General features: G+C 41.2%; 1 protein-coding gene across 3 annotated transcripts in view; it reads left to right on the forward strand.

The window, feature by feature from the left end:
• Positions 1 to 634: 634 nt before the first annotated feature.
• Positions 635 to 14135, forward strand: part of myripb (myosin VIIA and Rab interacting protein b) — a 97875-nt gene continuing 84374 nt past the window's right edge. For 2 of the 3 annotated variants that reach the window (XM_058640881.1, XM_058640889.1), the window contains exons 1-2: positions 636 to 839; positions 6591 to 6812. In XM_058640881.1, coding sequence (XP_058496864.1) covers positions 6703 to 6812 — 110 coding nt within the window. In that variant the 5' untranslated portion in view covers positions 636 to 839; positions 6591 to 6702. Of the gene's footprint in view, positions 840 to 6590; positions 6813 to 14135 lie in introns of all 3 variants that reach the window. The other variant, XM_058640872.1, reaches the window with a different exon arrangement.

Here is a 14135-nt window from a genome sequence, read left to right on the forward strand (position 1 = left end):
ATCAGAATCATCTGTGATTCTCTGCCAAACCACAGCTCAGGAAGAGTTTGGGTCTTCACCTGCAGTTTCAGTGATTTGAGGTGGGTTTGCTCACATTGATTCAGGTGTAAAAATCTACGTGATGTTGGATCGATGAAATACTGACACTTGTAGATTTCTTATTAGGCTAAGATATAAAACGTAATGAATGACATGATCAAAACAGTGAAGTGATAGAGACACAAGGATGTAAGAGATTAGATACTGGATTAATAAGGATGTTTTCATTTGTGCCTGGGGTTAATTGCACTGTGACTGTCTGTGAATGGAGCAGCCAGTCCCTGCTGCTCCTCCTCCTGGAGCAGCAGTGCCAAACTGAATCGCAGGTGTCAACAGCAAGAAACATGGGATTAGATATTAGATTAGACAAGCACAGAAGCCATATCTGATTTCCTCTCATATACACACCCCCATCATGCAAACGCTCTCTCTCTCTGTGTGTGTGTGTGTGTGTGTGTGTGCCTCCGTGAACACAGGAGGACTGAAGGTTAGGTGCCAGTGCCTCACCTCGCTCGCCATGCGCCTTCCTCCTCCCTCTCCTCCTCCTCCTCTCTCGCTTGTAATACAAACCTCGTGATCGCCCATTCAGCGGTGCCTGCGTCTGCTGCTGCTGCTGTGGTGGGAAAAAAAATAAGCAGGCAGGTGTCGCGGAAGTTTACACTTGCAGAGACGCATCCCTACGCGTCTTCTCTCCCCCCCCCTCTTTATTTATATATTTATTTATTTTGAGCATCATTTGGAATAACGTGGGAGAGAGAGGCTGTCACTGCCGGTCACCCGGCTCCTACTGATCCTCCTGTGTAAGTGATTTTTCCACATCAACTCGCTGCGAATATAGGTGACTGTGTAGCCTGTTCTGCTGAGTGAGTGAGTGAATGAATGAATGGGGATGGAAACACAGTCAGATGCCTGCTGCTGCTGCTGCTGCTGCTTTACATGCGTGGATATCTGCGTGTTTGCGCGCTTTACTCTAAACAAATGCACGTGAGATGTCTTTGATCCGCTCCCGTTTTGCTGCAAGCTCTCCCAATTCTCTGCCCATGTGGCTGATGAAGAAGGTGCCGTCTGCAATCACCGCACACAGATGTTGCCACGCGTGGCAGCCCGAGGATAAATACTGTGTAGGTGCTTGTTTTTGGATGTGGAAGAGGTGGCTACATTTGTGCTGTGGTGGTGTTGTTGTTGTTGAGTTCTGGTTCAAGTGGTGCAGCTCGTCCAGGTGAACAGACGTTAAGATTCAGTGAATATGAGATGTTGCAAATAAAGTTTGTTTTTACCCCCCCTCAAAGTCATGGTTGAGGCAAACCTTTAAGCCAAAGGAATGCAAGCTGAAAATCCTGATTTGGCCTGAACTCTGATTCTTTGCATGTGCTTTGTTGTGTTCAGCACAGTTTCTCATGGATTTGATGATAAATGATTCAATTGGAATGTAATCTTTACACTAGTTCATGGTCTGAATCTTATTGTAAAGAAAAAAGAGAGAGAAAGCACTTGGAGGGCACTAATCGGTTAAAAAGTGTCAGTACACGCCCCCTATCATACAAAGGTAAACAAAAAGAATCCTGACTCTGGATCCAAAATCAAATCATGTCTTACTTGGCCCATAACCTTCATCCTCCCTGTAATGTCAATAAAATCCATTCTTAACTTTTTGAGTTCAGCTGCTCTCCAACAGTCAAATAGACACACCAAACATTACCTCTTTGGTAGAAGTGATACAGGCCAATATAGTAATGGATGAATTTGGAAAGTTTTTATGGCCCACGTGGCCCACGCAACAACTCTTTTTGTTCTGTGCCGATCACACTGTCACCTGTTGATCCTCGGTAATCCCTCCAAAGCTTTTTAAGCAAGACCCCAGGAATCCATTCCCCCCACATGCTGCATGAATCAGTCATTGCTATTCTGAGTAATCCATTCAAGGAGATGGGAGATCATCGAGCCGACGTCGCTGCCCCCATTTCTCAATGTTTGTGTTACAGTAGTCGTCTCAACATTTTGTCACACGCGCGATGACTCAGAGGCAGATTCAATTAGCATCCGTTTTTAAATTTAACACTCTGGGTCAAAAGTGTGTCTGCATGCACAGCATGTGCCGAGTGTGTGTGTGTGTGTGTGTGTGTGTGCGTGTGTGTGTGTGTGGCAGTCTCACCTCTGTTGCCCTGCACAGAGTGGTAATTTGCCAGGTAGTGATGGATGTGACACAGCATGTACTGTAGATGGCAAACAGTGACCCCACAAAGTGTCCAGTAACTGCCTCCCACTGTCTAATATGTGGGTTCAGTAGCATAAGCAAAAGTCCTTATTTGGAGGCAAGTCTATATCAAATACGTTATCTGTCGCTTTTTGTTTTTGTTGTTTTTTGGTGCAGGGGTTATAGTTTATGTACCTTTATTTTGACTTGGCATGAACCTGCTGACTTGCACCTGCATGCATGATCTTTACTGTCAATCAATAACTGTCTTTATATTTGAGTTTGGGCTGGGCAATATGGCCAGAATGTTTCAAATCTGTTGGTATTGATAAATATTACGATAAATTGTTGAAGAAACCAATTAATTCTGGTTTTAGAATTTTTAACACAGAAAACATAGAAACATTTTGCAAAAGTGAGACAATTACATACATAAGGGCATTGAAGGGCATTTTGCTAAAGCTTTCTATGTAAAATAAATGTTGTTTTCTGTCTATTAATACATATAAAACCCCCATTAACTGCAGGGTTTCAATATTCTCTAAGCAGCAAAACTTAGTCTTCAACATTTTATCAATTTTAACTGATTTGAAATTGTCATTATCATGTTAATTGTTGGGACATGTCACCCAGTCGTAAGTGCATGTATGTGACATCGCAATTTGTGTAAATAAGGCACTCATACACACTCGCTGTCAAAGTGATATCAGATATTATTATGCAAAGACTGCTCTTCCCTCAGGGATGTTATGGATAAATTAGGCTCCTTGGTTGATTGTTACACCCCTAAATTGATCATTAATGACAGTCCTGTCCACACTTTGCAGCTCTTTGTTGAGGCAGTGGAGCTTTAGGAGGAATAGAATACAGAGTGCAGTACATAGGCTCTTAGCTTTACTCTCATACAATGCAGTTTGATGTCATCTTGACAGATTGTGGTCATATCCTGGGTTGCAAGAACAAATTGTTCACTTATGTATGTTTCTGCTGCCATGAGGTTATAGGAAGACAAATGACCCTTCAGTCAAAAAAAAAATCCACATATTTTTAAACCACAACGTTGGACAGCCTAAATAAAATAAAATCCCACACATGAATCTTTAATGCCAGAAAACCACTAATAGCTTCACTTGCAAAGCCAGTTCACTGCAACCTTCAGTGAAGTTGTTCTCAAATCTCTTTTCCTCTGGCTGTGACAAAATGCTGATCCAATGTCGAGTGTCTTAAGCAGGCGGTTCATTTAGCGCTTGGCTGCACCTGCCCTTTTTGTGCCCCAACAGGGCCTTGTCTACAGCTTACCCGTCCTGTCCTCCGCCTCCTCTCTGAGGTGAGAGACAGCAGCAGATCTACGTTGTTGGCAGTGTGGTGTCGGAAGTGGTATTTCTATGTGTTTTCAAGCCAGGTCAACATGCATCAAAGGTCATGCAAAGGTTACGGCTGATTAAAACGAGATACAAAAAAAAAGATTTCATAATTCTGACTTCCAGTCATCTGGCTGATTTTCATGAATGGCTGACTAGGAATTCAGAAAGCAAATAAAAGCACTTACATTCCCTTTTATAATCTGATGAGACCAGAGATTGGCATCACACCTGGCACCTACATTACTCACAATGCCATAGCAACAGTTTAATTACTGAAGCTAAAGCAAAATTGGCCAATATTTATATCTTAAAAAGCAGTTGAATGTGTGTATGCATCAATCCAGGCTGTTGTTTGTCTTTGTCTAACAAGACATACGAAGCTAGATTATGGCTGTTTGGCTATCATGCACTGCATGAGCTATCTTTCAACTCTGAGAGGCAAATGTTCACTCTCGCATCGTTTACCCAACATTGTTCAGTTAAGCTCACAACCTGTTTCCACGCTGCAGCCTGAGCTAACTGGTAAAATATTGAACAACTGAGGCAGATTCAGCCAGGGTCAATTAAAAGAGGGCTTTTCTGTTGGACTTGTCCACACTCATCTCTACTGTGACTGCTGGCCCAGGGAGTGTTGATGCAGGATAGTGTGCTGCTGGAATCAAGAGGACATGTGACTGATGTTTGCTTGTGAATATGTCCGTGTGCAAACTGTTGCAAGTGAAAATGGATTACCTGTGTTTTCAGTGTCTGTTTCTGCCCCCAAGTCTGTGCGTCAGCAAAGCTTCATAGGCAGACACTCTTGCAGACATGAATGATGCTCCATGTCTGTCCTTGACACCACTCACTATAAAAAGAAGGCCTGAATAATTGCCTTTCCTTCCCTTGTGGCTATACAGTAATGGACGTATGGTAATGGTGCATTTATCTCCTTTATACATTTTGAATGTAACAAAAATCCTGTATATGAGTCCAGATAGAATGGCACTGCAGTTGCTTAGGGTTTTTTTTCTGTATAAACGACATAAAACTGAAGCTGGCAGCAAAGCGTAGTTTAGCTGATAATAAAAAGCAGCGATGGCCCACATGACAAATAAAATGACAGGCATCAACAACATTTAGGCAAACGTTAAAGCCTAAACATTGAGTTTCCATGTTCATTTGGAAGTGTTATTTCATTTTCCTTGAAGCAATGTGCTCTTTTACACCTTGTCTCCCAACACTCGCAAAATAAGGCGTCACAGCTGGTAGAAAATAATTTAAGGTGCTTCCTGTGATCATTTGTTAACGCCCTGTCCGTTACTAAGCATTCCTCTCTTTCCTCCCTGTACCAATAATAGCGGGTATACCCATGATTTTTTTAAATGATCAGGAGGAAGAGATAAACAACACCACCACCATAGAAATAAATGTGCGTTGTAGAAATTAGGTTTGTAAATGGAGCCGTCTGTATTTACACTGTGTAATAGCAGATGTCTGAGAGATTTTATATCTTTTTTTTTAACCCTGTTGCTGAGAATGTGACAATAGCTATTTTTCACACTTGTGTGTGTGCACGGTTGCATTTGCCCTCGTGAGTCACATATTCCTATACTCATTTAAATAACTATGAGCAGTTAATGAAAATAAATGACGACCAGTATTCTTCTGGTTACTGATGACAAAGTGACAAAAGAAATGAAGTTGGATTTACAGTATAAACAAAGCTGTGTTACAAATACAATACAAACTGAGAAATATGTCTAATAACAAATTGGCATACAACAATTGATGCGTTCACGTATGTGGAAAAAAATGGCTTGATTTTTGTTTTCTCTTTCCATTATATATGACATTTAACCAAACTGAACAGCAGTCCACAGGCTCTTAGCTGAAATGAGGGAATGAGTGATAATCGAAGCGAGAGGAGAGGTGCACTGTCGATGAAGCTATTCGCCCAATGATAGAACGCACATCATTTTCTGGGCTTCTGAGTCATCATTGCTCACTGCACTGCCGGTGCTCTCCTATCTTGTTTAGACTCTGCGGTTAATGGACCTTCTCCTTCTGTCTCTGCTTCTGTTTTTCTCTTCATCCCTCTGTTTTATTCCCATGGGTCTCTCTGCCGTCTTGCCTCTCCATCCCTCTTTCTTTCTGTCTTCCCTCTGTGTCTGGATTGACTCATGTCTGTTGCATCCTACAAATAACAAGTGTCGGGTTTGTTTTTTTCCAGTTCTGAAACTAATCCGTCCTTTTTAGACGATGAGCCAGACTGAAGTGCAGTTTAATTAAAAGTGAAAATCCAACACGATGTGTTATTTAAATGAGTAAATCATATGGATGAGGAAAATACACTAATTAAGGCTGCAACATGTGCCACAGGTTCACAGCCAAGTGTATACAGTTTATATTTTAACACCTATTTCATATTTTAACACCAAGAAAATGTGGATGCAGATGATGTCTGAGATCTCATGTGATACATTGCAATAAAATGATGATTATAGTCACTCAAAAACTGCCTGTTCTCTGCAAGGTGTAATAATGAAAATGGCAATTGTGTCTATGTGCATATCACATTTTAAACATCATAATTACTGTTTACAACATATAGCCTTATACAAACACATTTTGGACAGAGAAGAGGATTCTTTTCCCCTTTCTAGTTCAAATATCAGTCTGGCAAAGAGCTAAAAACAGTAAAAAGAAGAATCTTTCCAGCCACAACACTTTGGTTTGGAAACACTCGTTCAACTCTCAGCTGCTCAGAGATGAAGTTTTATTCAAACAACTGCATGGCGCCACGATTTGTTTCAACGTTTGTTAAAAGCAAACGTTGCTGCATGATTTACATACACTAGTACGATATTGGCTTTTCACTGGATCTTTATGTCAGAGCTCTGTCAGTCAATGAGAGTTACTGACTGCCAGAGGTTTTCATGTTCACCAACAAGTTGATTTAAGCTCTATTAATGTTTACACCAATACACTCTTTCTATATGTGTCTATTTCTCCAGGGTTTTTCCTGCCTCGGCCCCTCCTCCTCCTCCTCCTCCTCCTCCTCCTCCACCTTCTTCTCCTCCTGTGTTGGACCAGCAGCAGCAGCTCATTGTGGCGAGGCCAGGGAGGATGGGGCGGAAACTGGACCTGACGGGGCTGACGGATGATGAAGCGGAGCACATCCTGAAGGTGGTCCAACGGGACATGAAGCTGCGAAAGAAGGAGGAAGACAGGCTGGGGTTAGTGGGGAATATTCTCCCTTTTTTTTTTCACAGCATTTTCTTTTACACACCTGTCACACAGTGATTTGAGAGGAGATAATAAAGAGGCGATGACATACACCTCTGAGCAAGAATGACCACTTAATATCAGTGGTGCACAGCATTATATCGTATCATGTCATATATAATAGCATGTCTTGGAATATAGAAATATAAAATAGATTAGGATACTATGTTATGTTAGTTGACTATTTGTTTTAGGGTTGTCACTTGTTTGAGTCTGAAACTCGAGTATATACAGTCATTTTAGACTTTTTAAACCATTAGGCTGAATCAGGACATAATTGTAGCTGTTGCTGATTTCTTATTTACATTTTTACAGTCTGTGCATAGTGAAGCATGCGATGATATAGGATTTTTTAATCATATTTTTTATCAGTCTGATTTCCAATCCAGTATCGTATCGGCTCATCCCTAATTTATTTTTGCATTAAAATTGTCTGAGGAATGTGGAAATTAAGTCTTGTACATACGGGCTTCGCTTTATCTCGTGCTGCCACGTTTCTACAGCAGCCCGAATATTCTGAAGCAGAACCTTACTATGCAAATAAAGAGCAACCTCCTCTCTGGAATGTAAATGCCACCGTAGTTCCCCGACACACTTGGGAAAGAGAGTCTTGAGCAGAGGAGTCCAGAATTTGCTATTTTGTACAACATGCATAGTGGCAACTGAAATCATGCAGCATTGAAAAAGGGGTAACTTTACTTGCACGTGCTGCTTTTTTTTAGGTCCCCATTCAGACCTGGTGTTAACATCTGTCCTCGGTGACATGAGGCAGGTTGTGCTTAGCGCGGCTGTTCACACCTGGACGTGTCTCCTGTGAACACGCATGATCGGATCTGACTTCCACCCTGACTTTTATTCAAATACACACTGGCGTCATTTCCGAGTCTCTGGTTAAGTTAGGCCTGAGATTTTAAAGTGTGGTTCAGTTATGGTTAGGGTAAGGCATTGAGTGGGTAGACTGGGTTAGGCTGGGTTAGGGTTATATATATATATATATATATATATATATGTATATACATGTATATATACATATATGTGTGTATATATATATATATATATATATATATATATATAACTCATAAGGCAGGACGGATTTGAGGATGTTTAGACCTAGATCTGGTTGTGATCAGATCACTGAGGTAAGATGTTAAGACCAGGTCCGATCAGGGTCTCACATAAACAAATGTGAGTGTTTATCTTGCTGTTTATTCTAGCAATAGTTCTGATGACATTTCTATGTGTTTACAGTCAAGGTTTCAGCGAGTCAAAACCGTCTACTCCCCAATTTTTTTATATTTAATATATTTATAATCTGCAGCAGTTCAGCTATTTATTTCAGAGCTTGCTCATGTACTCTGTTGTTGTGACATCTCATTCAAACATCAATTTAATCCGGCTATATTGTTTTGAGCTGCAGTGAAGCTGAAAGAAAGACGGCGTTTGTCTTTGTTTTCAGGTTGTAGGATGTTGTGTGTAGGTCAGGTGGGCCCGAGCCTCAGGATGCCTCTTTATGCTTCTGTGTCAAAGCTTCTTACTTAGCATTCGACAAGTGCCGGCCCGCTTCCTCCTGCTCACCTCCCGTCTGTCACCCTCCCACCCCCATGTGAAAGCTCGTAGTCGGAGGGAAATCAGATTGGTTGTGACAAGCCTCCGTGGGGGTTTGGCCATCAATCGTGTGGTCAGATCAGCTCAGTGAGTCTGTTTTGTGTTGTTTTAGCAGGACCACATCGAGTATTAAAGTATATAAGTATGAAAGCTCCAGTGTTCCTAATATCACAACAAAATTCAAGTGTTCCCTATGATTTTGCAAACACATGTATGCTCCTTTTGACTTCGTACCAGGCCCCAGTATCAGTCAATGCTGTTGTTGAGTTTGACGTCTTTGTTCAGACTGGAACGGTGATCCTTGCTGGGTTTTTGTCCTTGACTGGAAGCCAGGTGTAATTAGGCTGCCTTCCTGTGAGCCCCAAACATCTTAAGCTGCATTCTGAGGAGCAAAACACGGTTCCATCGCAAACCAGAAAGCAGCCGTTGGCCCGCGGTGCTCGAAATCACTGAACTTTTTTTATTCTCCAAGAAATTGGTGTGTTCCAAAATGACTGCGCTGGAAAATGTTCCCCCCACCAAGCTGTCATGAACGATCAAACATAAACGCACGTCTCTGGAGGCTGTTATTACTGTTGTTTACTACAGAAAGATTCATGCAGATCTAATCACAGGCAAATATTTATGCGACAACAACAATCGTGCCCTTTGTGTGCAGCCCTGTTAGGTTATTATGATTTGTTAGATGCTTTAAAAGCAGCATTTCCAAAGCAGACATTAGATGTAGAGTGACAGTCGGAAAGCTTGTTTTATCTGTTTAAAACTGTTTCAAATTTGTTCCTCCCCTTTCTGTTTTAATTAGTCTTTATTACTGTCGCCGTTTGAATTTGTTGTTTTTGATGTGTCTGCTTTCTCATTATCAGTGGTCACATTTGGCTGTGATTTTGTTTTTTTATTCATTTATTCAGAATGACACATAAGTAATTTAACTCCTTAATGAAGTAAAGCAGCTTGTGAACGAGTCACTTAAGCTGATTTAATAAAGGTACAGATAAAACATCTGCCTCAAATAAATTCTGCATAAGATACAATTATCTTGTGTCAAATTTAAAAGTAGTATAGATTCAATTCATTGCCTGATCAAACTGTTGATTATTAATTTCTTGTTGATCTTTTGAGGTTACAGTAAGAAACCAAAATCCCATTTGTCCTCCATATGAAATATGCAAAGTTCCTTGCAGTCGCTGGCATATGAGTAAGAATATGGAAGCTTGTTTACAGCAGATGGTAGGCGAGTGTTTCAGCAGGTAGCTCTTCCCCCTGCGAGTTTTCTCTTCCACGCATGGCTGACATTTGTTTTCTTCCTGAATTGAAGTCAGCCCTGCAGAGTTGTAAATTACCATATTGAAGGATTCATGGGATAATTTATAAGCCTCAGCTGGCGTTTTAAATGTGCCATTATAACCCTCCCCATGCTGAATAATAAAAATTGTTGAAACACTTAAATGATATTACCTTAATTCTTGCAAATACCTTACCGTCATAAAATTGTGAGTAAAATTATGCGCAGAGACAACCTACACTTAAGAAATCCACTTTAAGCCTTAGGGTGGTCAGCTGGAGCTTGTTGTCCGCACCAGAAGGTTTTTTATCACTGATTATCATGTTTATTATTATTATTGTCATTGTTGTTATTATCTCAAACTGTACAGAAAATGCAATAATCATAATTGAGACCATGCACAGTAAATTTCGCAGTGTCAAAGTTCATTGACTCTTTTGGATTTACTACAGCAACAGATTGAGTAGAAGTCCCTCTAGGTAAGAGTTCATTTAACACCAAGGACCAACATACACTTGGACACAGTGTTAAATCAACTCTTTAAGTGTTGATTTAAGACTGCAAAATTTACTGTGTGCCTACATTAACAGGGCAAGTAGTTTTGGGACAATTGTCCGGTCCAGTTTGTCTGTATTTCAGGTTTTAGGTCAAACCGATGAAGATTATTAGAGTTGTGCGATGTTGCTTTACTTAAGTATGGCGTACCTCACATTGAATTTGACATATGAGCCACCTCTCCACTGGTCAAAAGCCGCTGGAGCCTGAAAGTACATTTTAATGTCACGGTAGGGAAAGCGCAGGTCTAAATGATAACATTAATGACGCCTGAATTCCTTTCAGCCACCTCAGTTTCCGAGTGTGTGCTGATTCACTGTCACGGCTCACTGGGACACTTAAGTAGAACACTACCACTATTAATGACAACACATGTTTCTCTGGGACAAATTAACATGTGAAGTGGAAACTGGATAAGACCACAGATATAGAAACTTTGGAGATTTTCAGGAGCTCCATGCCCGGCACTCAAATGTCGAATGTCAGCAGAATCTTACTGTTAAAGGCGTCCTGTAAAAATGACATGTCATTACAGCAGTTTCCTATTTTGGTAGCATCTTGTGCTGGGTCACTTTCTTCTATAGCTGAGGATTATTGGTCTCAAATGATGAGTTGTATGATGTTGTGTAATGGTTTACTTCACAGGCCACATTTAAGCCCTGTTTCCACTGGTCAAAAAACCCACTGCAACACCCACTCACTAATTAATTTTCTCTGCACTCTGATCTGATTGGCAGTGATAAAAACACGCCACGTGGGCGAGCCATGAATTCACCATCGACTATGTTATTTTGGCAGAGTTGCAGAGTCTGCACTGGTCTGACTGATAATAAAGAAACATTTCACAGCATATAGCTATAATATCGGAGTGCAGAATAAATCATTAAGTCTTGGTAATTACCTCTCAGATCACTCACAGGGCGACTCATTCCCACTTTTCAGATACCCACTAAAATGAAAAAGGAGCCTCTTTTCTTTCTGAAGTGAGAAAAGCGGCACCTTTTTTTTGTACCTCCATAGGTGTTGCGTGTTGTTATGTTGCTGTTACATATTCTCCGGGTCACGTCTCTTTTTTTCTTTTTTTGTTTTATCCTAACGGCTTAAACTGTGAGTGACTGCACAAGTTTTGTTTTGCAATGTTCAAAAAAAAAAAAAAATCAAACAAAATCAATCTTCAGGAACTTCTGTTTACTCCTGCTCTGTGTGCTCTGCTGCCAGAGAGTGAACGTGTGATTCAGCCAATTAGAGAAGGTGAGCGGCTCAACCTCTGGCCTCCACTGTCTCAGTAGCCATCCAGCTGGAGAGGCTCATTATTAAGCAACAGGAAGCTCAGGGGAGCACAGGCGGGGGCTTACAACCACTCTCCGGAGGGAGAAATTATTATGGTTAGAAATGTAGCTCTTTTACTAGTGTGTGTGTGTCTGTGTGAGCAGCGACAAGATGGCTGCAGCTCCAGCTGCTAGTGACTCTTATAAGTCATTTGCTTCCATTGTTAGGAAGCATCTACTTTACATGTCTGTCTGGCAGGTCCTTGTATGAATAAACCATTTACAGTACTTGAAATGCTCAGCCCCAAAACTCATTTCGTTTTTCAGCTGTTTTTTTTGTTATGAAAGCCTCTGCATTTGCTCGGCTTCTTTATGAGTGTTGAATAAGCCAAAGAAAAAGAGGATATGCAAAGTGAACAATGATCTGTAGATAAGTCTCAATTATTTTTTGAAGCGTAGGGCCGGTGCACCTGGTAATCACGCTTATCTTTGGTGCGTTCTTTTTTGTGAAGGTATTTAGAATGTGGTCCTCTTTGTCGTAACGGCTTCTTATCGGGTGATGAATTGGCAGTTTTAATCTGTCATGAAAATCTTGAATGTGCTGTAATGAGGTTGTGAGTCTGGCGTACAGCGATGGAGATAATTAGAAAGCGGTTATTGTTGTTTGACTTTGTTTTAATCAAGCTAGTTGTCGCTTTTATAACAATGTCGGCTCGTGTATAGATTTCACTTTTGGACTCCTTGGTTTAATTTGTCTCCTCAGCATCTCTTTGTCTCTCATGGTGCCGTGTGCTGTTTGTTTTAGATGTGGGAGAGTGTGACAGGTGTGCAGGCACAGGGGGCAGGAGTCATGCAGGAAGGTCAGGCTTCTTTTTGAATGGTCACAAATGGAGCTGACCTCTATTTTCCTCCCGTGTTTGTCCTCTTGCCTCTCTGTCTGGACACGACACACAAGTCCAGTCACACGTGGAGCTGTGGCCGAATAGAAAGACAGGACAGAGTGTTTTGTTTTTGAGCCCGGATCAAAGTCGGTCTGCAGCCTCTGCTCAGCCCAAATGGCTCTTTATTGATGGCAATCGATAAATTGGAGTAATTGGATTTCACAGCAGAAGCAGTTGGAGGACATTGCACTCTGCTGCAGGGCAGTCCCTTTGGGCTGCACTGCCAGCCCCTCTATTAAAATAGCACTAAATGGTGACCAATCAACTTCCACTCTCAGGCCTCGTTGTGTCCTGCTCAAATTTCAGTATATAGTTTAATTCATGTGCCGTCGCTTCTCTAAATACTCAATTGTCTCCTACTTTTGTGTTGTATTGATAATTTGTTTCTCTAATGAGGTTGTTTTCCCAGACGAGTGAACTACTGACCCACAAATTGTGTAACTAGTCCAGTGCAGCTTTGCAGGTGCTTGAAAGCCTCCATTGTGTTGAACAGACTTAAATTACTCCTTTCTTCTCAGTGTCAAAGGTGTTTATTCTGCGCAATCATACAGCGTTGGGTGATATTTTAACATGTGACATTCTTTTACATGTTTCAGCCTATAGAGCTGCAGGGGTGCAACATCACACACTCACTGAGGATGCAGAATAATGATAAAATTGCTTTTTTGTAAAAGCCAGGAGAGCAGGTCTGGATCGTTATTTTCATTCCGCCTGTTGTTGTGGCAGTTGTGTTCTCTCTCTCGTTGTGTTACGGCGTGATTATGTGTCTGAGTCATGTTGATGTGGATTGTTTTTGATGTGGAAGTGCTGTGCATGTACATATCGATCTCATCATCACTGAGTGCGCCCGCGCACACGCGTGTGTGTGTGTGTGTGTGTGTGTGTGTGTGTGTGTGTGGAGAGCGAGCAGGAAGGACAAATCTTTCTGACCTTTTTTCTGTATCTCATCACATTGGCAGGTGTATTACCAGTGTAGTTTTGTGAGTCATCCTTTTTCTCAGTCTGCCGGTGATAACAACAACAATGATTTGAACTGTTAAAAATGGCTGCACACATTTTGTTTTACCTCATTTGTCATGTTTTTATTTAAAAAATACAATTCACAAAAGTCATACGTTGACTCGCTGCTGTGTCAGTGCAACACCACCGAGTAGATGTTTTATTCCCGTCTGAGCTGCTGTGTGAATGTTGTGGCTTGACTTTTACGCGGTGTTGTTTCATAATGTCAACCTCCTATGAGACATGACCATGGTGGACAGGAAGACGAGCAGATAAAAGCCTCTAAAGGTCAAAGTGTAAATAACCTGCGTTTGAAATTGTTTATTTCAAGTTGTTAGCATGTTTGATACGAAATAATACATTGACACTGACATTTTAAGCAAAGTAAATGTGGTTTTTTTTGCAAAGAAGGTTTGAACGCCGACTTCTGCTCAACACAGTTACACTTTAATTCGCTTCCATGTGTCTGTGTCTGATGAGGCGATGCGTATAGCCACCATTGACTCTGAGATTTCAAATTAGATTTTAATACGGCCCTTAGTCGATGATGTTAAATCTAATTAAACTTAATTAGCAGACAGAAATATAGCCCCGCTGACCATGGCAATTATACATGGGCATGCT

Source organism: Solea solea, chromosome 1, assembly GCF_958295425.1.
Source record: "Solea solea chromosome 1, fSolSol10.1, whole genome shotgun sequence".
NCBI classification, from domain to species: domain Eukaryota; kingdom Metazoa; phylum Chordata; class Actinopteri; order Pleuronectiformes; family Soleidae; genus Solea; species Solea solea.